Raw genomic sequence first — 25167 nt, 5'->3', positions numbered from 1 at the left:
ACCTTGTTCTCTTCTCCTGGTAAAGCCATCCTAGTTGATTTGTCAGATCAAATTGTTAGTGCTAAAGCACTAAATGGAGATGATTTTGAAACTCGTACTCATTTGTATTAAAACAGTAGCCTTCTGTGTCTTTAAAAAACTGTTGCTAATGAATATGATAAAAGTGTCCACAGGTTCCAATTCAACCATAAATTTAATTTTGAATAACCATTAGCAATATTTGAGTCTGCAACCCTCATAGTAGCATCTTTCAGGATAAACATCTGTAATTGATTTCAGTGGCAATACTTCACCAAGTAATAAGAGTACTATATTTTACCTTGTTTCAGTATAATCCGTATATGTTTCAGTATAATTAATACTCATAAGAATAATATTTACTTTATTGATGCTACTTTAGAATCATAGCTATATTCTTTGATTCTTTCCAGTTGAAAAGCATAAATTCAGAGGTTTTGATTTGGGTCTTGTCTTTAATTTGTCATCTCATCATTAATTTGACTAAATATGTAATGTGAATGTCCATTTAGGATAGCTAAATTAGTGAATATAGTGATGCTATTAGAATTTAGAGTAGCATTGTCCACATGGTCACTAGGTTTCTTTCTGTTCTCTTCTTTCATCCCTAGTGTCTCTCCCTCCGTTAGCGCAGATCATTTGGCTACAGTGGGCATCAGATAAAGTTTGGGTGCCCAAGCAGAGAGGGAGAGTTGGATCCTTTCATGAGTAAGAAAACCCCACCTACCCCTTTCCTCTGTCATCATTTGTGAAACAGTAGTTTACTTCCAAATTTGAGCCTGTTCAGTTGACATTATGGAGTTTATTCCTTCTCAGGTTGGGTTTACTGGGTTTATGAGAAAACTAGAAACCACCAAGGATGACAATTTCCAAAGAGGTGAAATGTCTTCCAAAACATGTAGGATTAAGATACTCATGCTAGGGCTTCCCTGGTGGCGCAGTGGTTGGGAGTCCGCCTGCCGATGCAGGCGGAAGGATCCCGCATGCCGCGGAGCGGCTGGGCCCGTGGGCCGTGGCTGCTGAGCCTGCGCGTCCGGAGCCTGTGCTCCACGGCGGGAGAGGCCACAGCAGTGAGAGGCCCGCGTACTGCAAAAAAAACACAAAAAAGATACTCATGCTATAAAATTTGTTGTTTTTTAGGTAACTGTCTTTGAATTTTTTTCTTATGTGTCATTTCTACTTACAAATGCTAGTAACTATGGAATACTGCACTAATTCATGTGAATGGAAGCGGGGGCTGAAGATTAGATTGTAGGAGATTCTTTTTTTTTTTTGCGGTACGCGGGTCTCTCCCTGTTATGGCCTCTCCCGTTGCGGAGCACAGGCTCCGGACGCGCAGGCCCAGTGGCCATGGCTCACGGGCCCAGCCGCTCCACGGCATGTGGGATCTTCCCAGACCGGGGCATGAACCCGTGTCCCCTGCATCGGCAGGCGGACTCTCAACCACTGCGCCACCGGGGAAGCCCCCCCCCCCCCGCCGTAGGAGATTCTTTTGTTTTTTTTTTTTTAATTGAGATATAGTTGATGTACAAAAGCAGATACATTCTTTTAAGGAATGAGCGGCACCTATAACTGTGTGAACAACAGTGTTACCTGATAAAGCCACATACTTGTGGAGCTGGAAGGGACCTGGAGGTGATCTAGTCCACCCTCCACGATGTTACAAAGGAGAACTGGGGAGGGTGTGGTCAGAGAAACTGTGTCTTACTCAAGGTCACAAAGCCAATTAAGTAACAGAGCTGTGTATACCCATTTAACATAACCAGACAAGTAGTGATTTACTGTTGGCATAGTGGTTTGTCACACGTTAAGTGGATCTTTGTGAAGTCCTTGGCATTTTTTTTCTTTTAAAATATTTTCAATGAAATATTTGAGCATTGTTTTTTAAAGCCAAATAATATTTTTTAAAATTATAATAAAAAGCAGCAGTCCCCTGCCACCCACATTCTGTCCCTCAGAGGCAACCAGTTTCAACTCTTTCTTTTGATAATTTACCTTGTTTCCAAGTAATGTACTTATTGCCACTTCTTCATTTTTCTGTTTATCCATTGGCTTGCAAATACAGTAGTCTAGTCCATTTTTATGATCCTGTACTGTGTGCAAAGCAAGAACTGCCTGTTGTTTTTAAAGTTTTCCTCAGCTCTCTATGTTGTCTCTGTTTCCTCAGAGTTCTTCCTCTCTGAATATTGGTCTGTTTTGGTTTTTGTCTCTCGAAGCCTTTCTTCAAAAATGTGACTATTTGGGGGCATCCACTACTTAAGAAAGAACTAAAAAGGGATGAGAAGTTCTTGGAGGCAGAACTTACTGATGGTTTTGCTCTGTAGAGTGATGAGATGAGAAGCTGGCTTTGTAATTATGTATCTTTTCTCTGAGGCTTATGCTTTTCTTTAGGGATTGTGCTTTTTGCGATCTACTTAAGAAATCTTTGGCTAAACTAGGGTCACAAGATTTTTTTTTCTATAAGTTTTATAGTGTTTTTTGGTTTTATGTTCAGGTATACGATCTATTTTGAGTTAATTTTTATGTACAGTGTGAGGCATGGGTACAAGTTCATTTTTTTGCATATAGCCGTCCATTTGTTCTGGCACCATTTTTTGAGAATACTGTACTTTCTCTGTTCAATTACTGTACCTTGACTCCTTTGTCAAAAACTAGTTGGCCATATTTGTATGTGGTCTATTTCTAGATTCTGTTGTACTCCATTGATCTATATGTCTTTCCTTAGACCAGTTCCACATTGTCTTGATTTATAGTAAAGCTTTTTTTTTTTTTTTTTTTTTTTGGTACGTGGGCCTCTCACTGTTGTGGCCTCTCCCGTTGCAGAGCACAGGCTCCGAGCGTGCAGGCTCAGCGGCCATGGCTCATGGGCCCAGCCGCTCCGCGGCCTGTGGGATCTTCCTAGACCGGGGCATGAACCCGCGTCCCCTGCATCGGCAGGCGGACTCTCAACCACTGTGCCACCAGGGAAGCCCTATACTAAAGCTTTATAGTGAGTCTTGAAATCATATAGTAGATCCTTCAACTATTTTCTTCTTTTTAAAAAGTGCTTATTCTTTTTTTTTTTAATTTATTTATTTTTGGCTGTGTTGGGTCTTTGTTGCTGCGCGTGGCCTTTCTCTAGTTGTGAAGAGCGGGGGCTACTCTTTGTTGTGGTGTGCAGGCTTCTCATTGCAGTGGCTTCTCTTGTTGCAAAGCACAGTCTCTAGGTGCATGGGCTTCAGTAGTTGTGGCACACGGGCTCAGTAGTCGTGGCTCGTGGGCTCAGTAGTTGTGGTGCATGGGCTTAGTTGCTCCACGGCATGTGGGATCTTTCTGGACCAGGGCTCGAACCCATGTCCCCTGCATTGGCAGGTGGATTCTTAACCACTGTGCCACCAGGGAAGCCAAAACAATGCTTATTCTAATTCCTTCACTTTTCCACAAAAAGTTTAGTCAGTTTGTTGATTTGTACAAAAAGCTTGCTGGGACTTCGATGGGGATTGTGTTGAATCTATAATATCATTTTGGGGAGAATTAACTCTATTGAGTCTTCCCACTTATGAACATGGTGTATCTTTTCACTTATTTAGGTTTTCTTTGATTTCTCATATCGGAGTATTATATTTTCCATTATGCAAATTTTACATATGCTTTACTGAAGTTGCCCCTAAGTATTTTACTTTTTGATGCTATTGTAAGTCATATATTTTTAAAGTTCAATTTCCATTCGTTCATTGCTAATAGAAAGAAATGCAGTTGATTTATCTATTTTGACCTTGTATCCTTGGATCTTACTAAATTCACTTATTAGTTCTAATAACTTTTTGTAGACTGTTTGGTATTTTCTGTTTAGACAATCATATCTGTAAAAAAAGGCAATCGTATTTATCTCTGTCCATTGGACCTTATGAATTTCATTTCTTTCTCTTGCCTTATTGCACTGGCAAGGGCCTCTAGTACAATGTTGAATAAAAGTGGCAAGAGCCAACATCGGTGTCTTGTTCCTGATCTTAGGGCAAAAGCATTCAGCATTAAGTATGATACTAGCTGTAATGACTCAGTTCTTTTAGAAATTGATTTTCTGATTTGCAGCTTGGGGGAGATAAGCCTGACTGCTGGTGCTCTGGGTACTGATTGGTGGAAGGAAGCTGGAGACCTCACTTCTCAGTATGTGGAGGATGCTGCTTCCCCATTTAGAAAGTTCTTAAGTGCTTGATCCCACTCTCCACTGCTGGACTTGGTGCCTCTCTGAGGGGATCAGTTTCTCCAGAGATAAAACCTCCTGTCCAGCTCCTATTGGCCTCGGGGGAATGCTAGTCCCCTGGCTTCACAGGGATGGGGGTGAGGATCCTAGGACAGCCTTTCCCTCTGTTGGCGTAGCACAGTCCTTATCATCTTATCATCTGCTTCTTCCAGGGATCTGGTGCCTGTTATTTGCTGAGACTTTGCAGGGCTCTATCGGGTGCATCAGCTTTTTATATAGCACTTAGATTTCTGTTCCCCCTGTATTGCAACACTCTTTGGCACTCTTCTCCTTACTTGTCCTCTCCAGAGAGAGTGTCTCCAAGGTGAGCTGACATCCCGTCCTCTCCTGCTGCCTCTCCTGTTCTCTGTGCCTTTGTAAGGATATTTCTGTCTCTCTACAGATAAATACCTGCGTTCAATTGGTCGTGTTTAACTTCCTGGAAATTTTTAAAAAGCAGTTTATTTTCTAAAGTAGTTGGGCTTTTGGTATGAGGAGGAGTTGTTTTGGTTTGATTGTATTACTGGCGTGATTAGTAAATCCTTTCATTGGAGCCAAAAGTAAATTTTAGTTGCAAAATTAAATTTCATCCTAGCCTCTGAAAATTTCAGATGTTCTGAATTCAGCTCCAATTAGTTGTATGTTGAGTGCAGGTTCTTAAATTTAGGAATTTGTATTAATGTCTTTCATGTTTGTTATTGATTAATCTTTTCTGTGTTGAATTAAAGTGAGTTAGCAATAAGGGATTGTTTAACCAGGTTCAAACCACATTCTTATAAAAAGTTTTTCTGATTGAATGTCATGGTTTCTTTGTAACCCAGAACCAAGTTTTCTCTCCTTTAGACTAATTTATAAATAAACTGAGTAGTCACATATACAACACATTTGTATATCCTCTCCACCCCCCACCATTCATTCCACAAGAGATGTTCTTTATTCCTGGGTACTATCATACAGACATGCCGTACTTAATGTTGATTTTGCTTTTCAAACTCAACTTCTTTATTAGAAATAAGAATCACAGTTGATCAGCCATCTCTAAGGAATTGCCTTCTGAATTGGGCCTAGGCTATCTGACATCCTCCCCTCATCCATCCAGACCGTGCCCAAAAACACAGGAACAGTCATGCTCGTGGAATTTGAATTCAGCATGAGAGTTTGTGAAAACAATAAAAATGCATTTCCTAGCTCCCACTTCCCCAGATTTTTCCAGTTTATTTTGCCCTGGGAAGATGGGGTGGGGAGCAAGGCTGTGAAGCGTTTCAAAGAGCACTCGGCTTGGAGGACACCCTCAGATCTACCAGACCAGCCACACAACCTGGGGGAAGTCACTCATTCTGAGGATGAGGTTTCTTGCCTGTAAAATGGGAGTGAAAACACATGTTCAGCTTCAAATGATTATAGACAAGTATCAAATGAGAGAATTTTGTAAACTGGGCGGCCCTTTAAAATGAAAGGTGGTTATTATTTTATCCAGCAGCATGAACTTCCCAGCCAACTAAAGGACTTATTCTGTCTTTAAGACTTACTTGAAAGCTACGGGACTAAAAACCGTGTGGTTCTGGCATAAGGGAAGACAAATAGATGATGACACAGAATAGAGAGTCCAGTTTGTGGTCAGTTGATTTCCAGTAGGGTTGCCATTCACCAGTTCCTCCCCGGCATCTCTGGGGACATTTATGTGTTATTCCAAATCATGAGAAATATCAGTTGAGAAATTAAGATAAAGGGGCAAAATCTGTGGGAATTCAACTTTAACCATCAGCATAGGCATTACTAGTTCAAAGGAATTCTCTGACATAAGGTTGAAAGCAAGCATGGAATCACTGTCAAAGGTTGCGGTCAACATTTCTGAAATCAGGACAGGAGCAGGTAGGAGAGAAAGGGCCACAATCAAATCAGTCATTCTTGCTTGTCACTGTTGCCATGTTGTTAAGTGTGTGTTTGTGGCCTTGTCTGCTACTAACAGTGAATCATTCTTGTAAATAAGAATATATTAACGAGATTACGTACAGCAGTACACTTTATAAAAATCCTGCGAATCTTGTTCCAAGAAGTAAGTTTTGGAAGCAGTCCTTAAATTGGCAGTTTTGAAACATGTACTGTTAACCTTGCTAGGATATCCGAATGTTACGTTGTCTTAATAGAATCCAATAGTGTTTCAGTGTTTGAATATTTGCTGTAGGCTACAGTTCTTGGTAAATACTTTTATAGACGAAATTCAGAGACAAAATGTAAATGTCACTGTGGAATACTCCAGTGTAAAATCATTCGATCTAAAATCTGAATTAGGACAAGCGGTATCAGTTTTAACAGCAAAATGAAAATCAAGGCAAGCAGACAAAATATTTTCATCTCTAAAAAAGGAAATGAGGGACTTCGTTGGTGGTCCAGTGGCTAGGGCTCTGCACTCCCAATGCAGGGAGCCTGGGTTCGATCCCTGGTCGGGGAGGTGGATCCTACATGCTGCAACTAAGGATCCCGGATGCCGCAACTGAAGATCCCGCATGCCACAACTAAAAAAAATTTTTTAAATAAAAAAGGAAATGAGCTAATATAAAGCAATATGTAGTTTAACACCCAACTTGTATTTGCTTTGGAAACACTCGGAACAGTTTGATCAACATCAGCATAACATGAGAGAATCTTTTCTCTATCTGGAATATTGTCTTGTGACAAATATTAATGCTTGTGTGTTTTAAAATCTCATTTAAGAATAACTTTTAAATAATAAACATCTGTGACATCTTTCAATTTTTAACTGATATTTAATGGCCATCCATTTAGTGTTAATGTTTTATTTTTTTAATGTTTTCTGTTATCAAATGTCTGTATCAGGTAGAGATTATTTTTACATGTTTTTGAAATATATAATTTTGTCATAGTATATTGGTTCATAATAATAGTAACCCAGGGACTTCTCTGGTGGCGCAGTGGTTAAGAATCTGCCTGCCAATACAGGGGATAGGGGTTTGAGCCCTGGTCCGGGAAGATCCCACATGCCACATAGCAACTAAGCCCTTGTGCCACAACTACTGAGCCTGCGCTCTAGAGCCCACAAGCCATAACTACTGAAGCCCGCATGCCTAGAGCCCGTGCTCCTCAATAGGAGAAGACACCGTAATGAGAAGCCTGCACACTGCAACGAAGAGTAGCCCCCACTTGCCACAACTAGAGAAAGCCCACGCCCAGCAAAAAAAAAAAAAAAAAGTAACCCATACATTTATTATTATATCTTACTTTACCGAGCTAACCCCTAAAATTTTATATATTTATTTATTTATTTATTTATTTTTGGCTGCGTTGGGTCTTCGTTGCTGCGTGTGGGTTTTCTCTAGTTGCGGCGAGCGGGGGCTACTCTTCAGTGCGGTGCACGGGTTTCTCACTGCGGTGGCTTCTCGTTGCGGAGCACGGGCAGCAACGTCCGATGGGAAATATAGGGTGTATGGGGGCAGATAAGCCCACTACTGGGACAGTGGACTAGGTGGAAGAGTGCATGTCATGGAATTCATTAAGGTGAACAGATACTGTCTTTGCAACTCGACTGCCTTGTGGAAGATAAAGCTAGAAAAGCCGACGGGGACCCAGATGACAGAGGGTCCTGGTTGCTGTGCCAAGCAGTTAAAATTCAGGTTGGCGGTAGAGAGCCGTGGAAGTCTTGCAGCTGGGAGTATCTGATCAAATCTCTGCTTTGGAAGAAGTTTGCTAACATTGGGAGGAATGGGTTTGAAGGGCAAGGGAGGCTGGGAAGAGTAGGACAGGGGGGACTAGCCAATTAGGATCCTGTTTTAAGAGTCAAGGGGCAAGATAGGAAGAGCGCCCGACCGCAGCGTGAGGAAAGAGCTGGAATGGAGGCTGGGAAGAGTAGGACAGGGGGGACTAGCCAATTAGGATCCTGTTTTAAGAGTCAAGGGGCAAGATAGGACGAGCGCCCGACAGCAGCGTGAGGAAAGAGCTGGAATGGTGGCTGAGAGTAAAACGAGCAGGACTGGAGGGCGTTTGGAGGTGTGGTCCATGGAAGGTGCTCATCATGTGGGTAGAATATTGGTTAAATGAGGGGATGAGCTGACGGGCTCAGGCACTGAAGAATGAAGAGGCACAGATGCTGACTCCGAGGGATCCTTTCCAGCCTGGCTGTCTGGAAAGGGACTCTGTTGTATCAGATGAGACATTCTGTTAATGGGTCAAGGCAGCTTCTTCCACGTGTCTCTAGGCTGGCGATATACTTATTAGTCATGTGTAAGCACACACAGAGTTCAGTCCTAGATTATGCCACAGCAAGCAGGCATCAGAAGATATTCCTTGAGGGAATTCCCTGGTGGCCCAGTGGTTAGCACTCCGCGCTCCACTGCAGGGAGCATGGGTTCAATCTCTGGTCGGGGAACTAAGATCCCGCGTGCCGCGCAGTGCAGCCAAAAAAATTAAATTAGAAAAAAAGAAGATAATCCTCAATGAAATTTACTTTTCCTTATTTGTTTAAACATCATGCTTCCTCCAGTTTGTTTTGTTTTGTTTTGTTTTGTTTTGCTTTTAACTTGGAAATAATTTCAAACTCTGTAAAAGTCACAAATATTACAAAGAACACCCATATATTCTTTATCCGGCTACCTTGATTGTTAACATTTTGCTGTTTTTTGCTTTGTGTGCACACGCTCTCTCTTCCACCCTTCCCCTTCCTCTCTCTGTATATAAACACTCTGTGTTGCCTTCGCTCCCTTTTTCTCTCCATACCGCAGCCCCCAACACACTTGTTTTTTTCTGAACCATCTGAGAGGAAGTTAGATACATCATGGTCCTTAATAGTTTCTTGTATAACTGTAGTATAGTTATCAACCTCGGTAATTTAACATTGATATAATACTGTAATCTACTGTTTATATCCCAGTTTTATTATTTGATCCAATATTATCTTTATGGCTTTTTCCTCTAGTATAAGTCTGTCATAGACAGTCAGTCTATGACTAAGACTAAGACTAAGACAGTCAGTCTGTCATAATGTGTTGCAGCTGGTTTTCAATGTCTCTTTGGTCTTTTTTATGACAACAACATTTTTGAAGGACACCAGCCCCTCACCCCATGTTTTTTCAGTAAGGTGTTTTTCCTTTGGGTTTGTCTGATGTTTCTTCATGATTATGTTCAGGTTATACAATCCTGAGTAGAATGTGCAAAAGTGATGCTATGTCCTTCTCAGGATATCAGTCTCAGGAGAGACACTTTAAGACCATGCAAATAGCCTACTCTTCATCAAAATATCTCCCCTGATTTAGCACCTCTTGATGATTTTTGCGTCAGTCATTCTTCACGTGATGGTTGCCAAAGGATGATTTGCCAACTCCATCTCTCTCTCCACCTTTACCATTTCCTAGTCAGCATTCAACCAGGACTAAGAGCTCTCCCTCCTCTCTCTGTCTCTCTGTATTATGTATCGGTATAGATCCATGGATTCCTGTTTTTTCAATGGTTTAGAATTTATTATTGCCCCCTAATTATTTTGGTGCTCAAATATTTGGCCAGTGGGAGCCCTTTCCACCTGGTTCCTACATCCCTGTGACATGCCCCGTCATTTCTTGAGCAGTTTCCTACTTTCTGGTATTGCAAGATGGTCCGGACTCATTTTGTGCCTCTTTTACCCCAGCCGAGCTCATCTTGTGCAGCTTTTACCCCAGCCCTGTAATCAAGCACTTCTTCGAGGAGCCCTGTGTTTTTTCAGTGGGGTATGGTTTAGACATTAAAATCTGGACACTAGATGTGCTTATGGCCATTAGGTTTTTTGTTTTTTGTTTTTGTTTTTTAGGTCCTTTCAGTGGGCAGAGCTGGGAAATAGGGGCATGGATATACATAGATACTTCCCATACATATATGCGTACACATAAACGTGCACACATACACACGTACTTATTTTAGAAATCCCAAGCCCGGACCTATATCTCCAGTTCCATTACATCCCCACAGCGTTCTCCCTTGCCTTCCCCCATATCTGTCTTCTGACTACATGAATACATTTACTAATTTGCTGAGCATTATCATGTATCCAGATATTTTCAGAATTGCTTCACTCATTCAACTACAGAAGCAAACCTACTAAATAGTTCAGGATTTTTTTTTTGGTATTCCCCCTGACATTTCACCCAAGACTGGAATAAATTGCCCTTTTGCACTTTGCTTTCTTCACTGGAAATAATTTCATATCTGTTCTTTGAGATCTTCATTCTTTCTTGTAACTGCTTAGTTACATTGACTGTACATAGCATAGTTTATTCAACCAATTTCCTATGCTTAGACATTTAGGAACTTGGCAATAATATATCATAACAACAAATAAAGCTGCAGTGAGTAATCTTGTACATAAGTATTTTTGCATTGTTGGAGGTGCATCTTCTGAGTTCCTAGAAGTGGGATTGCTGGCTCAAAGAGTAAATGGATATAAAGTTTTGTTAAATAGTGCCACATTCCCTTCTGTAAGAGTGAGTTGTACCATTTTTCATTGTCACCAGCAATGTATGAGTGCCTATTTCCCCACTCTCAACAACAGAATATTTCATCAGTCTTTTGGATATTTTTGCCAATCTAGTGGGTGAGAAATGATATTTCAGTATCATTTTATTTTGCATCATGAATGGAGTTGAACATCTTTTCATGTGTTTAAGGGGTGTGTGTGTGTGAGTGAGTGTGTGTGTGTGTGTGTGTGTGTGTGTGTGTGTGTGGTGAGCTATTTATTCATAGCTTTGCCCATTTTCCTGTAGGATTTTGGGGTTTTTTTCTTCAATTTTGAGTGTTACTTGTGTATTAGGGACATTGGCCCTTTATCTGTGATATATGTTACAAATATTTTCTCCTGGTTTGTCATTTGTCTTTTGACTTTGCTCATGTTATTGATAGCCATGCAAAAGATTTTTATGTGATCAAATTTATAAATCTTCTTATAAATTTGGATTGTGAGTTATAGTAAAGCCTTTTTCGACACCCAGGTTTTAGAGGAATTCATCCATGTTTTCCTTCAGTATTTGTATCGTTTCATTTTTCACATTTAGATATCTAATCCATTTTGGCGTTTTTTTCTTTTTTATGGGTGAAGGATGGGCCTAACTTATCTTTTTCCTGTTGTCCCACCACCATTTTTTTGGAAGTTCATCTCTGCCCCGGTAATTTGAGATACCACCTTTATCATCTGCTAGATTCCTATGTGCAGTTGGGGCTATTTCAGGACTTTGTATTTCTTGAAGTACTTTGAATGCTGGTGGTTCCAGCTGAGTTTTCATTAAACATTTACATCTCAGAGGCTGCTAGGTTCCAGGGTTTACAGCACAGAGGAATATTTAGGCCTCTTACCCTTTCACAATGGATAGGTGTGTCCTTACTATTTTCTTACTTAACACTTCCTGAATTTTCCAAATTTTCTGAAACCAGCTGAAAATTGTTTTAGTATTTAAGAAAATTTTAAAGGTATTATCAGTTTTTAAACAGTGAACTTTAGCATGAATTTCTTTTTTTTTTCATTTTAACATCTTTATTGGAGTATAATTGCTTTACAATGGTATGTTAGTTTCAGCTTCACAACAAAATGAATCAGTTATACATATACATATGTTCCCATATCTCTTCCCGCTTGCGTCTCCCTCCCTCCCACCCTCCCTATCCCACCCCTCCAGGCGGTCACAAAGCACCGAGCTGATCTCCCTGTGCTATGCGGCTGCTTCCCACTAGCTATCTACCTTACGTTTGGTAGTGTATATATGTCCATGCCTCTCTCTCGCTTTGTCACCGTTTACCCTTAGCCCTCCCCATAGCCTCAAGTCCATTCTCTAGTAAGTCTGTGTCTTTATTCCTGTTTCACCCCTAGGTTTTTCATGACATTTTTTTTCTTAAATTCCATATATATGTGTTAGCATACGGTATTTGTCTCTCTCTTTCTGACTTACTTCACTCTGTATGACAGACTCTAGGTCTATCCACCTCATTACAAATAGCTCAATTTCGTTTCTTTTTATGGCTGAGTAATATTCCATTGTATATATGTGCCACATCTTCTTTATCCATTCATCCATTGATGGACACTTAGGTTGTTTCCATCTCTGGGCTATTGTAAATAGAGCTGCAATGAACATTTTGTTACATGACTCTTTTTGAATTATGGTTTTCTCAGGGTATATGCCCAGTAGTGGGATTGCTGGGTCATATGGTAGTTCTATTTGTAGTTTTTTAAGGAACCTCCATACTGTTCTCCACAGTGGCTGTATCAATTTACATTCCCACCAACAGTGTAAGAGGGTTCCCTTTTCTCCACACCCTCTCCAGCATTTATTGTTTCTAGATTTTTTGATGATGGCCATTCTGACTGGTGTGAGATGATATCTCATTGTAGTTTTGATTTGCATGTCTCTAATGATTAGTAATGTTGAGCACTCTTTCATGTGTTTGTTGGCACTCTGTATATCTTCTTTGGAGAAATGTCTATTTAGGTCTTCTGCCCATTTTTGGATTGGGTTGTTTGTGTTTTTGTTATTAAGCTGCATGAGCTGCTTATAAATTTTGGAGATTAATCCTTTGTCAGTTGCTTCATTTGCAAATATTTTCTCCCATTCTGAGGGTTGTCTTTTGGTCTTCTTTATGGTTTCCTTTGCTGCGCAAAAGCTTTCAAGTTTCATTAGGTCCCATTTGTTTACTTTTGTTTTTATTTACATTTCTCTAGGAGGTGGGTCAAAAAGGACCTTGCTGTGATTTATGTCATAGAGTGTCCTGCCTGTGTTTTCCTCTAAGAGTTTGATAGTTTCTGGCCTTACATTTAGGACTTTAATCCATTTTGAGCTTATTTTTGTGTATGGTGTTAGGGAGTGATCTAATCTCATATTTTTATAAGTAGCTGTCCAGTTTTCCCAGCACCACTTATTGAAGAGGCTGTCCTTTCTCCACTGTACATTCCTGCCTCCTTTATCAAAGATAAGTGACCATATGTGCATGGGTTTATCTCTGGGCTTTCTATCCTGTTCCGTTGATCTATATTTCTGTTTTTGTGCCAGTACCATACTGTCTTGATTACTGTAGCTTTGTAGTATAGTCTGAAGTCAGGAAGCCTCATTCCTCCAGCTCCGTTTTTCGTTCTCAAGATTGCTTTGGCTATTCGGGGTCTTTTGTGTTTCCATACAAATTGTGAAATTTTTTGTTCTAGTTCTGTGAAAAATGCCAGTGGTAGTTTGATAGGGATTGCATTGAATCTGTAGATTGCTTTGGGTAGTAGAGTCATTTTCACAATGTTGATTCTTCCAATCCAAGAACATGGTATATCTCTCCATCTATTTGTATCATCTTTAATTTCTTTCATCAGTGTCTTATAATTTTCTGCATACAGGTCTTTTGTCTCCTTAGGTAGGTTTATTCCTAGCTATTTTATTCTTTTTCTTGCAATGGTAAATGGGAATGTTTTCTTGATTTCACTTTCAGATTTTTCATCCTTAGTGTATAGGAATGCCAGAGATTTCTGTGCATTAATTTTGTATCCTGCTACTTTACCAAATTCATTGATTAGCTCTAGTAGTTTTCTGGTAGCATCTTTAGGATTCTCTATGTATAGTATCATGTCATCTTCAAAGAGTGACAGCTTTACTTCTTCTTTTCCGATTTGGATTCCTTTTATTTCTTTTTCTTCTCTGATTGCTGTGGCTAAAACTTCCAAAACTATGTTGAATAAGAGTGGTGAGAGTGGGCAACCTTGTCTTGTTCCTGATCTTAGTGGAAATGCTTTCAGTTTTTCACCATTGAGGACGATGTTGGCTGTGGGTTTGTCATATATGGCCTTTATTATGTTGAGGAAAGTTCCCTCTATGCCTACTTTCTGCAGGGTTTTTATCATAAATGGGTGTTGAATTTTGTCAAAAGCTTTCTCTGCATCTATTGAGATGATCATATGGTTTTTCTCCTTCAATTTGTTAATATGGTGTATCACGTTGATTGAGTTGCGTATATTGAAGAATCCTTGCATTCCTGGAATAAACCCCACTTGATCATGGTGTATGATCCTTTTAACATGCTGTTGGATTCTGTTTGCTAGTATTTTGTTGAGGATTTTTGCATCTATGTTCATCAGTGGTATTGGCCTGTAGTTTTCTTTCTTTGTGACATCCTTGTCTGGTTTTGGTATCAGGGTGATGGTGGCCTCGTAGAATGAGTTGGGGAGTGTTCCTCCCTCTGCTATATTTTGGAAGAGTTTGAGAAGGATAGGTGATAGCTCTTCTCTAAATGTTTGATAGAATTCGCCTGTGAAGCCATCTGGTCCTGGGCTTTTGCTTGTTGGAAGATTTTTAATCACAGTTTCAATTTCAGTGCTTGTGATTGGTCTGTTCATATTTTCTATTTCTTCCTGATTCAGTCTTGGCAGGTTGTGCTTTTCTAAGAATTTGTCCATTTCTTCCAGGTTGTCCATTTTATTGGCATAGAGTTGCTTGTAGTAATCTCTCATGATCTTTTGTATTTCTGCAGTGTCAGTTGTTACTTCTCCTTTTTCATTTCTAATTCTATTGATTTGAGTCTTCTCCCTTTTTTTTTTGATGAGTCTGGCTAATGGTTTGTCAATTTTGTTTATCCTTTCAAAGAACCAGCTTTTAGTTTTATGGATCTTTGCTATCGTTTCCTTCATTTCTTTTTCATTTATTTCTGATCTGATTTTTATGATTTCTTTCCTTCTGCTAACTTTGGGGTTTTTTTGTTCTTCTTTCTCTGATTGCTTTAGGTGCAAGGTTAGGTTGTTTATTCGAGATGTTTCCTGTTTCTTAAGGTAGGATTGTATTGCTATAAACTTCCCTCTTAGAACTGCTTTTGCTGCATCCCATAGATTTTGAGTCGTTGTGTGTCCATTGTCATTTGTTTCTAGGTATTTTTTGATTTCCTCTTTGATTCCTTCAGTGATCACTTCGTTATTAAGTAGTGTATTGTTCAGCCTCCATGTGTTTGTATTTTTTACAGATCTTTTCCTGTAATTGATATCTAGTCTCATAGCGTTGTGGTCGGAAAAGATACTTGATACAATTTCAGTTTTCTTAAATTTACCAAGGCTTGATTTGTCACCCAAGATATGATCCATCCTGGAGAATGTTCCATGAGCACTAGAGAAAAATGTGTATTCTGTTGTTTTGGGATGGAATGTCCTATAAATATCAATTAAGTCCATCTCGTTTAATGTATCATTTAAAGCTTGTGTTTCCTTATTTATTTTCATTTTGGATGATCTGTCCATTGGTGAAAGTGGGGTGTTAAAGTCCCCTACTATGAATGTGTTACTGTTGATTTCCCCTTTTATGGCTGTCTGTATTTGCCTTATGTATTGAGGTGCTCCTATGTTGGGTGCATAAATATTTACAATTGTTATATCTTCTTCTTGGATCGATCCCTTGATCATTATGTAGTGTCCTTCTTTGTCTCTTCTAATAGTCTTTATTTTAAAGTCTATTTTGTCTGATATGAGAATTGCTACTCCAGCTTTCTTTTGGTTTCCATTTGCATGAAATACCTTTTTCCATCCCCTTACTTTCAGTCTGTATGTGTCTCTAGGTCTGAAGTGGGTCTCTTGTAGACAGCAAATATATGCGTCTTGTTTTTGTATCCATTCAGCCAATCTGTGTCTTTTAGTGGGAGCATTTAGTCCATTTACATTTAAGGTAATTATCGATATGTGTGTTCCCATTCCCATTTTCTTAATTGTTTTGGGTTCGTTATTGTAGGTCTTTTCCTTCTTTTGTGTTTCTTGCCTAGAGAAATTCCTTTAGCAGTTGTTGTAGAGCTGGTTTGGTGGTGCTGAACTCGCTCAGCTTTTGCTTGTCTGTAGAGGTTTTAATTTCTCCATCAAATCTGAATGAGATCCTTGCTGGGTAGAGTAATCTTGGTTGCAGGTTTTTCTCCTTCAACACTTTCAATATGTCCTGCCAGTCCCTTCTGGCTTGCAGAGTTTCTGCTGAAAGATCAGCTGTTAACCTTATGGGGATTCCCTTGTGTGTTATTTGTTGTTTTTCCCTGGCTGCTTTTAATATGCTTTCTTTGTATTTAATTTTTGACAGTTTGATTAATATGTGTCTTGGCGTATTTCTCCTTGGATTTATCCTGTATGGGACTCTCTGTGCTTCCTGGACTTGATTAACTATTTCCTTTCCCATATTAGGGAAGTTTTCAACTATAATCTCTTCAAATATTTTCTCAGTCCCTTTCTTTTTCTCTTCTTCTTCTGGAACCCCTATAATTCGAATGTTGGTGTGTTTAATGTTGTCCCAGAGTTCTCTGAGACTGTCCTCAGTTCTTTTCTTTCTTTTTTCTGCTCTGCAGTAGTTATTTCCACTATTTTATCTTCCAGGTCACTTATCCGTTCTTCTGCCTCAGTTATTCGGCTATTGATCCCATCTAGAGTATTTTTCATTTCATCTATTGTGTTGTTCATCATTGTTTGTTTCATCTTTAGTTCTTCTAGGTCCTTGTTAACTGATTCTTGCATTTTGTCCATTCTGTTTCCAAGATTTTGGATCATCTTTACTATCATTATTCTGAATTCTTTTTCAGGTAGACTGCCTATTTCCTCTTCATTTGTTAGGTCTGGTGGGTTTTTATCTTGCTCCTTCATCTGCTGTGTGTTTTTCTGTCTTTTCATTTTGCTTATCTTACTGTGTTTGGGGTCTCCTTTTTGCAGGCTGAAGGTTTGTAGTTCCTGTTGTTTTTTGTGTCTGTCCCCAGTGGCTAAGGTTGGTTCAGTGGGTTGTGTAGGCCTCCTGGTGGAGGGGATTAGTGCCTGTGTTCTGGTGCATGAGGCTGGATCTTGTCTTTCTGGTGGGCAGGTCCACATCTGGTGGTGTGTTTTGGGGTGTCTGTAGACTTATTATGATTTTGGGCAGCCTCTCTGCTAATGGATGGGGTTGTGTTCCTGTCTTGCTAGTTGTTCGGCATAGGATGTCCAGCACTGTAGCTTGCTGGTCGTTGAGTGAAGCTGGGTGCTGGCGTTGAGATGGAGATCTCTGGGAGATTTTCGCCGTTTGATATTATGTGCAGCTGGGAGGCCTCTTGTGGACCAGTGTCCTGAAGTTGGCTCTCCCACCTCAGAGGCACAGCACTAACTCCTGGCTGCAGCACCAAGAGCCTTTCATCCACACCGCTCCTTAATTTGGGATGATTCGTTGTCTATTCATGTATTCCACAGATGCAGGGTACCTCAAGCTGATTGTGGAGCTTTAATCCGCTGCTCTGCTGGGAGAGATTTCCCTTTCTCTTCTTTGTTCTCACAGCTCCCAGGGGCTCAGCTTTGGATTTGGCCCCGCCTGTGCGTGTAAGTCGCTGGAGGGCGTCTGTTCTTTGCTCAGACAGGACGGGGTTAAAGGAGCCGCTGATTCGGAGGCTCTGGCTCACTCAGGCCGGGGGGGGGGGGGGGGGGGGCGGGGGGGGCCGGATAGGGAGGGTCACGGAGTGTGGGGCGGGCCTGCGGCGGCAGAGGCCAGCGTGACGTTGCTAGCCTGAGGCGCGCTGTGCGTTCTCCCTGTGCGTTCTCCCGGGGGAGTTGTCCCTGGATCCCGGGACCCTGGCAGTGGCGGGCTGCACAGGCTCCCCGGAAGGGGGTGTGGATAGTGACCTGTGTTCGCACACAGGCTTCTTGGTGGCGGCAGCAGCGGCCTTAGCGTCTCATGTCTGTCTCTGGGCTCCGCACTTTTAGCCGCGGCTGGCGCCCGTCTCTGGAGCTCTCTTAAGCAGCGTTCTTAATCCCCTCTCCTCGTGCACCAGGAAACAAAGAGGGAAGAAAAAGTCTCTTGCCTCTTCGGCAGGTCCAGACTTTTCCCCAGACTCCCTCCCGGCTAGCCGCGGTGCACTAACGCCCTGCAGGCTGTGTTCACGCCGCCAACCTCAGTCCTCTCCCGGCGCTCCGACAGAAGCCGGAGCTTCAGCTCCCAGCCCCACCCGCCCCGGCGGGTGAGCAGACAAGCCTCTCGGCTGGTGAGTGCCGGTCGGCCCCGATCCTCTGCGCTGGAATCTCTCCGCTTTGCCCTCTGCACCCCTGTTGCTGTGCTCTCCTCCGCGGCTCCCAAGCTCCCCCACTCCGCCACCCGCAGTCTCCGCCCGCGAAGGGGCTTCCTAGTGTGTGGACACTTTTCCTCCTTCACAGCTCTCTCCCGCTGGTGCAGGACCCGTCCCTATCCTTTTGTCTCTGTTTATTTTTTCTTTTGCCCTAACCAGGTACGTGGGGGTTCCTTGCCTTTTGGGAGGTCTGAGGTCTTCTGCCAGCGTTCAGTAGGTGCTCCGTAGGAGTTGTTCCACGCGTAGATGTATTTCTGGTGTATCGGTGGGGAGGAAGGTGATCTCCGCGTCTTACTCTTCCGCCATCTTCCCGGAAGTCCCCTAGCATGAATTTCTAATAACTCTCCCCCAAGAATACTACCTTTGGTATTCTCCTTTTCTTCATATCCCCTCAATAAAAGATGTTTCCAAAAGCTGCATATAACACAGGTGAAGAGATGACAGCGGGAGGCTGGCCAGCCAGGCTTAACAGGCCATCTGCTCTGAGCTCTCTCTGTTGTGCTTCCTATGGCTTCTGAGCACCACCACCTTCTTCACATGAGTGAGGAAGTAAGGAACAGGGAAGAGTAACATTGCAGAACTTGAATCATCGGGTAGCCCGAGTTTTTTGTTTTTGTTCTTGATTTTTAATTTGGCTGCGCCGGGTCTTAGTTGCGGCAGGCAGGCTCCTTAGCTGTGGCATGCGAACCCTTAGTTGCGGCATGCGTGTGGGATGTAGTTCCCTGACCAGGGATCGAACCCTGCCACCAGCATTGGGAGCGCAGAGTCTTAACTACTGGACCACCAGGGAAGTCCCCCAAGTTTTTGATATGTAACATTTTAAAGCGTTCACTTCGGGACTTTGCTGGTGGCACAGTGGTTAAGAATCCGCCTGCCATTGCAGGGGACACGTGTTTGAGCCCCTGGTCCAGGAAGATCCCAGATGCCATGGAGCAACTAAGCCCGTGCACCACAGCTACTGAGCCTGCACTCTAGAGCCTGCAATCCACAACTACTGAGCCCACGTGCCACAACTACTGAGCCCATGTGCCACAACTACTGAAGCCCGGATGCCTAGAGCCCATGCTCCACACGAAGCCACCGCAATGAGAAGCCTGCGCACTGCAATGAAGAGTAGCCCCCGCTTGCCACAACTAGAGAAAAAGCCCACTCACAGCAACCAAGACCCAATGCAGCCAAAAATAAAGTAAATAAATAAATATATTTAAAAATAAAATAAAGCGTTCACTTCCTAGGGAGGGCTGACACAGGAGCTTGCTCATGTTCTCTCTCTCTCCCTCTCCGCACCCCACTCTGTGCCTGAATGGCCTCCCTTAGGGGGAATGACTAGATTCTTTATGCTTTTCATAACCTGGGGGCTATAAAATAAAAAACCTGTTTATAAGACTCATTTAGAGGAGACAGGACTCACACTGGCCCTGTGGTCTCTGTTATTATCAAGTTCTGATTCAGGGAACATATTTTCTTAAGGAAAATCAGGACATGTAATCTGATCTAATTCAACATGTCAAATCCTATAAAGCTTTTAAAATGAAGCCAGGTTTAATTATAATCTTGACAAGTCACCTTTTTGGAATGGAAGAGAATTATATGAAGGTGGGGTACACCTTTTAAGTGTTCAAATGCACGAGCGGTGTGACAGCCGGCAGACTCAAGAATTCTCCTGCTCTACTGTGTATCCATCAGGCAGCATGCAAGTAACAATGCTGTCTTGTGATTTAATGTAATCCAGACTGTTATTTTGTTATGGTTGCTCTACTATTCTACTCTTCTGTTAGGGTAACTCTATCAAAATAAAGACCAGAAATTTTCTTTAAAATTTTTTTCTTTTAAACACTATGAACAGCTTAGATTTGTGTATATCTGTGCACAAGCCTGGTGTAGAAGTTTCTTCTGAATAAGCTTGTTGTGGGTAAACTCTCAGACTCCAGTTCACAGTAAGGTCTTTAACTTGCACCTCCAGGCAGCAGCTACCCATGTTGTTTGATTGCTAGTTAAGTGTTAATAGAATTAAGAGTGTTAAAATATTTTTATAGGTTTAGTCTTCCACTTACTCTCAACACCTTTCATGTTGTTCCACTTGCATTTCAGTCTCACAGCCACCAGCACAGTAGGAAAGAGAAATCTGAGTCCCAGTCAAGCAGAAGGTGTCCTGGAGGCCAGAGTATCAGGGGAGATTTCTGACGCTGAGCTTGAGCAGACAGATCCCTGTGCAGAATCCCTCTCAGAGGGAAGGAAAAAGGCCAAGAAATTAAAAAGGATGAAGAAGGACCTTTCTCCAACAGGTGTGTATTGAATCTCACTAAGGTTCTAGAGCTGTGTCTTCTTTAATGTTCTAGAAACTCTTATTTGGGGGGAGAGATTATAGCAGGGCTTCAGTCGATAACAAAGCCCATGTAGCCTAAAACGGGACCAGATGTTTTTCAGATCATTTTAATTTAATTTGAGGAATCTCCGAAAAGCCCTGGCTCTTGATAGAGTGAGGCTTGGTGGGGGCCTCCTTGTTAAAGATGGTTAAGTCTGTTTTGGTAACCTTCTCTCTGTCCTCCACGGTTTAGAGGCTTTGCTGATGTATGTAAAGTCACCTCAATATTTTAAATGTATATGTGAATTTGCACAGAGGCCTACTCCTACATGTGTTATTTTCAGTAGCGGAGTTTTCACTGTTCCCAGCAAAACCCCAGGCCACCTGAATTTCTCTCGTAAGCAGAATTATGTAAGGAGTAAAAGAAACAGGAAATGAACACATGTTGTATGCCTACTGTGTGCTAGACACTGGAGCCTTCTCTTTCCTGATTGAATTTCATTCTCACAACAGCCCTGACATAGGGACTCATCCTTGTTTTAGTGATGCAGAAGTCTGGACTCAGAGAGGCGAAGAAATATGCAGGTCCAGGTAGCTAGTAAGAGCAGAATGAGAAGGTGAGCCAAGTCCCGTATCCTCTCTGTCCTCCAGACATGCTGTGGAGGCCCCATGAGCTAACCCAGCCCTTGGTGCACAGACCCTCTGCAGGACCCAAGTACCAGGCAAGGAAGGGGCTTGCTGGGAAGCCAGCATCTGTGAAAGGCCCTGCTCAGGAGATCGGGCCAGAACCTGGTCAGCTAGCAGACATGGTGACAGAAACACCTGCTGACCAGGTGTTGCTGATGACCCTGCACTGCACTTCATGCTTTTATTTTTTTTTATCTTTATTTTTTCTGTTTTTTTTTAAACGAATTTATTTTTTATACAGCAGGTTCTTATTAGTTATCTATTTTATACATATTAGTGTATATATTTCAATCCCAATCTCCCAATTCATCACACCCTGCTTTCGCCCCTTGGTGTCCATACATTTGTTCTCTACATCTGTGTCTCTACTTATGCTTTGCAAACCGGTTCGTCTGTACCATTTTTCTAGATTACACAAATGTGCGGTAATATATGATATTTGTTTTTCTCTTTCTGACTTACTTCACTCTGTATGACAGTCTCTAGGTCCATCCATGTCTCTACAAATGACCCAATTTTGTTCCTTTTTATGGTGGAGTAATATTCCATTGTATATATGTACCACATCTTTTTTATCCATTCATCTGTTGATGGGCATTTAGGTTGCTTCCATGACTTGGCTACTGTAAATAGTGCTGCAGTGAACACTGGGGCACATGTGTCTTTTTGAATTATGGTTTTCTCAGGGTATATGTCCAGTAGTGGGATTGCTGTGTCATATGGTAATTCTATTTTTAGTTTTTTAAGGAACCTCTCCTTAGTGGCTGTATCTATTTACATTCCCACCAACAGTGCAAGAGGGTTCCCTTTTCTCCACACCCTCTCCAGCTTTTGTTGTTTGTAGATTTTCTGATGATGCCCATTCTAACTGGCATGAGGTGATACCTCATTGTAGTTTTGATTTGCATTTCTCTAATAATTAGTGATGTTGAGCAGATTTTCATGTGCCTCTTGGCCATCTGTATGTCTTCTTTAGAGAAATGTCTATTTAGGTCTTCTGCCCACTTTTTGATTGGGCTGTTTGTTTTTTAAATATTGAGCTGCATGAGCTGTTTATATATTTTGGAGATTAATCCTTTGTCCGTTGATTCGTTTGCAAATATTTTCTCCCATTCTGAGGGTTGTCTTTTCGTCTTGTTTGTAGTTTCCTTTGCTGTGCAGAAGCTTTTAAGTTCCATTAGGACCCATTTGTTTATTTTTGTTTATTTCCATTACTCTAGGAGGTGGGTCAAAGAAGATCTTGCTGTGATTTATGTCAAAGTATGTTCTTCCCATGTTTTCCTCTAAGAGTTTTATATTGTCCAGTCTTACATTTAGGTTTTTAATCCATTTTGAGTTTATTTTTGTGTATGGTGTTAGGGAGTGTCCTAATTTCATTCTTTTACATGTCGTTCAGTTTCCCCAGCACCACTTATTGAAGAGACTGTCTTTTCTCCATTGTATATCCTTGCCTGCTTTGTATAGATTAGTTGACCACAGGTGCATGGGTTTATCTCTGGGCTTTCTATCCTGTTCCATTGATCTATATGTCTGTTTTTGTGCCAGTACCATATTGTCTTGATTACTGTAGCTTTGTAGTATAGTCTGAAGTCAGGGAGTCCGATTCCTCCAGCTCCGTTTTTTTTCCTCAAGACTGCTTTTGCTATTCAGGGTCTTTTGTGTCTCCATTACAAATTTTAAGATTTTTTTGTTCTAGTTCTGTAAAAATGCCATTGGTAATTTGATAGGGATTGCATTGAATCTGTAGATTGCTTTGAGTAGTATAGTCATGTTTACAATATTGATTTTTCTAAGAACATGGTATATCTCTCCATCTGTTTGTGTCATCTTTGATTTCTTTCATCAGTGTCTTATAGTTTTCTAAGTATGGGTCTTTTACCTCCTTAGGTAGGTTTATTCCTAGGTATTTTATTCTTTTTGTTGCAATGGTAAGTGGGAGTGTTTCCTTAATTTCTCTTTCTGATCTTTCGTTGTTAGTGTATTGGTTAGTGTATAGTGCATAGATTTCTGTGCATTAATTTTGTATCCTGCAACTTTACCAGATTCATTGATTAGCTCTAGTAGTTTTCTGGTAGTATTTTTAGGATTATCTATATATAGTATCATGTCATCTGCAAACAGTGACAGTTTTATTTCGTCTTTTCCAATTTGTATTCCTTTTATTTCTTTTTCTTCTCTGATTGCCATGGCTAGGACTTCCAAAACTATGTTGAATAGTAGTGGCGAGAGTGGACATCCTTGTCTTGTTTCTGATCTTAGAGGAAATGCTTTCAGTTTATCACCATTGAGAATGATGTTTGCTGTAGGTTTGTCATATATGGCCTTTATTGTGTTCAGGTAGGTTCCCTCTATCCCCACTTTCTGGAGAGTTTTTTGGGTCATAAATGGGTGTTGAATTTTGTCAAAAGCTTTTTCTGCCTCTATTGAGATGATCATATGGTTTTTATTCTTCAGTTTGTTAATATGGTGTATCACATTGATTGATTGGCGTATATTGAAGAATCCTTGCATCCCTAGGAAAAATCCCACTTGATCATGGTGTATGACCCTTTTAATGTGTTGTTGGATTCTGTTTGCTAGTATTTTGTTGAGGATTTTTGCATCTGTATTCATCAATGATATTGGTCTGTAATTTTCTTTTTTTGTAGTATTTTTGTCTGGTTTTGGTATCAGGGTGATGGTGGCCTCATAGAATGAGTTTGGGAGTGTCCCTTCCTCTGCAGTTTTTGGAAGAGTTTGAGAAGGATGGGTGTTAGCTCTTCTCTAAATGTTTGATAGAATTCACCTGTGAAGCCACCTGGTCCTGGACTTTTGTTTGTTGGAAGATTTTTAATCACAGTTTCAATTTCAGTGCTTGTGATTGGTCTGTTCATATTTTCTATTTCTTCCTTGTTCACTCTTGGAAGGTTATACCTTCCTAAGAATTTGTCCATTTCTTCCAGGTTGTCCATTTTGTTAGCATAGGGCTGCTTGTAGTAGTCTCTTACAATGCTTTGTATCTCTGTGGTGTCTGTTGTAACTTCTCCTTTTTCATTTCTAATTTTATTGATTTGAGTTCTCTATCTCTTTTTCTTGATGAGTCTGGCTAAAGGTTTATGAATTTTGTTTATCTTCTCAAAGAACCAGGTTTTAGTTTTATTGATCTTTGCAATTGTTTTCTTTGTTTCTATTTAATTTATTTCTGCTCTGATCTTTACGATTTCTTTCCTTCTGCTAACTTTGGGTTTTGTTTGTTCTTCTTTCTCTAGTTCCTTTAGGTGTAAGGTTAGATTGTTTATTTGAGATTTTTCTTTTTTCTTGAGGTCGGATTGTATTGCTATAAACTTCCCTCTTAAAACTGCTTTTGCTGCATCCCATAGGTTTTGGATCATCATGTTTTCGTTGTCATTTGTCTCTAGGTATTTTTTGATTTCTCTTTGATTTCTTCAGTGATATCTTGGTTATTTAGTAATGTATTGTTTATTGTTTAGCTTCCATGTGTTTATGTTTTTTATGGTTTTTTCCCTGTAATTTATTTCTAATCTCATAGCGTTTTGGTCGGAAAAGATGCTTGATGTGATTTCAGTTTTCTTAAATTTATGAAGGCTTGATTTGTGACCCAAGATGTGATCTATCCTGGAGAATGTTCCGTGTGCACTTGAGAAGAAAGTGTAATCACTGTTTTCGGATGGAATGTCCTGTAAATATCAATTAAATCTATCTGGTCTGTTGTGTCATTTAAAGCTTATGTTTCCTTATTAATTTTCTGTGTGCATGATCTATCCATTGGTGTAAGTGACGTGTTAAAGTCCCCCACTATTACTGTGTTACTGTCGATTTCCTCTTTTATAGCTGTTATCAGTTGTCTTATGTATTGAGGTGCTCCTATGTTGGGTGCATATGTATTTATAATTGTTATATC

At 40.9% G+C, this 25167-nt stretch overlaps 1 protein-coding gene across 4 annotated transcripts in view; it reads left to right on the top strand.

Annotated features, from left to right (window-relative positions):
• Positions 1 to 25167, top strand: part of PARN (poly(A)-specific ribonuclease) — a 168412-nt gene that overhangs the window by 131282 nt on the left and 11963 nt on the right. For 3 of the 4 annotated variants that reach the window (XM_060123780.1, XM_060123779.1, XM_060123778.1), the window contains exon 23: positions 20366 to 20559. The exons of the other annotated variant lie outside the window; for it this stretch is intronic. In XM_060123780.1, coding sequence (XP_059979763.1) covers positions 20366 to 20559 — 194 coding nt within the window. The remainder of the gene's footprint in view (positions 1 to 20365; positions 20560 to 25167) is intronic. 4 annotated transcript variants of the gene reach the window in all.

The sequence above is a fragment of the Lagenorhynchus albirostris genome, chromosome 15, assembly GCF_949774975.1.
Source record: "Lagenorhynchus albirostris chromosome 15, mLagAlb1.1, whole genome shotgun sequence".
NCBI lineage: Eukaryota > Metazoa > Chordata > Mammalia > Artiodactyla > Delphinidae > Lagenorhynchus > Lagenorhynchus albirostris.
Note: the sequence above shows the minus strand (reverse complement) of the source record. Positions and strands in the feature narration are given on the sequence as shown.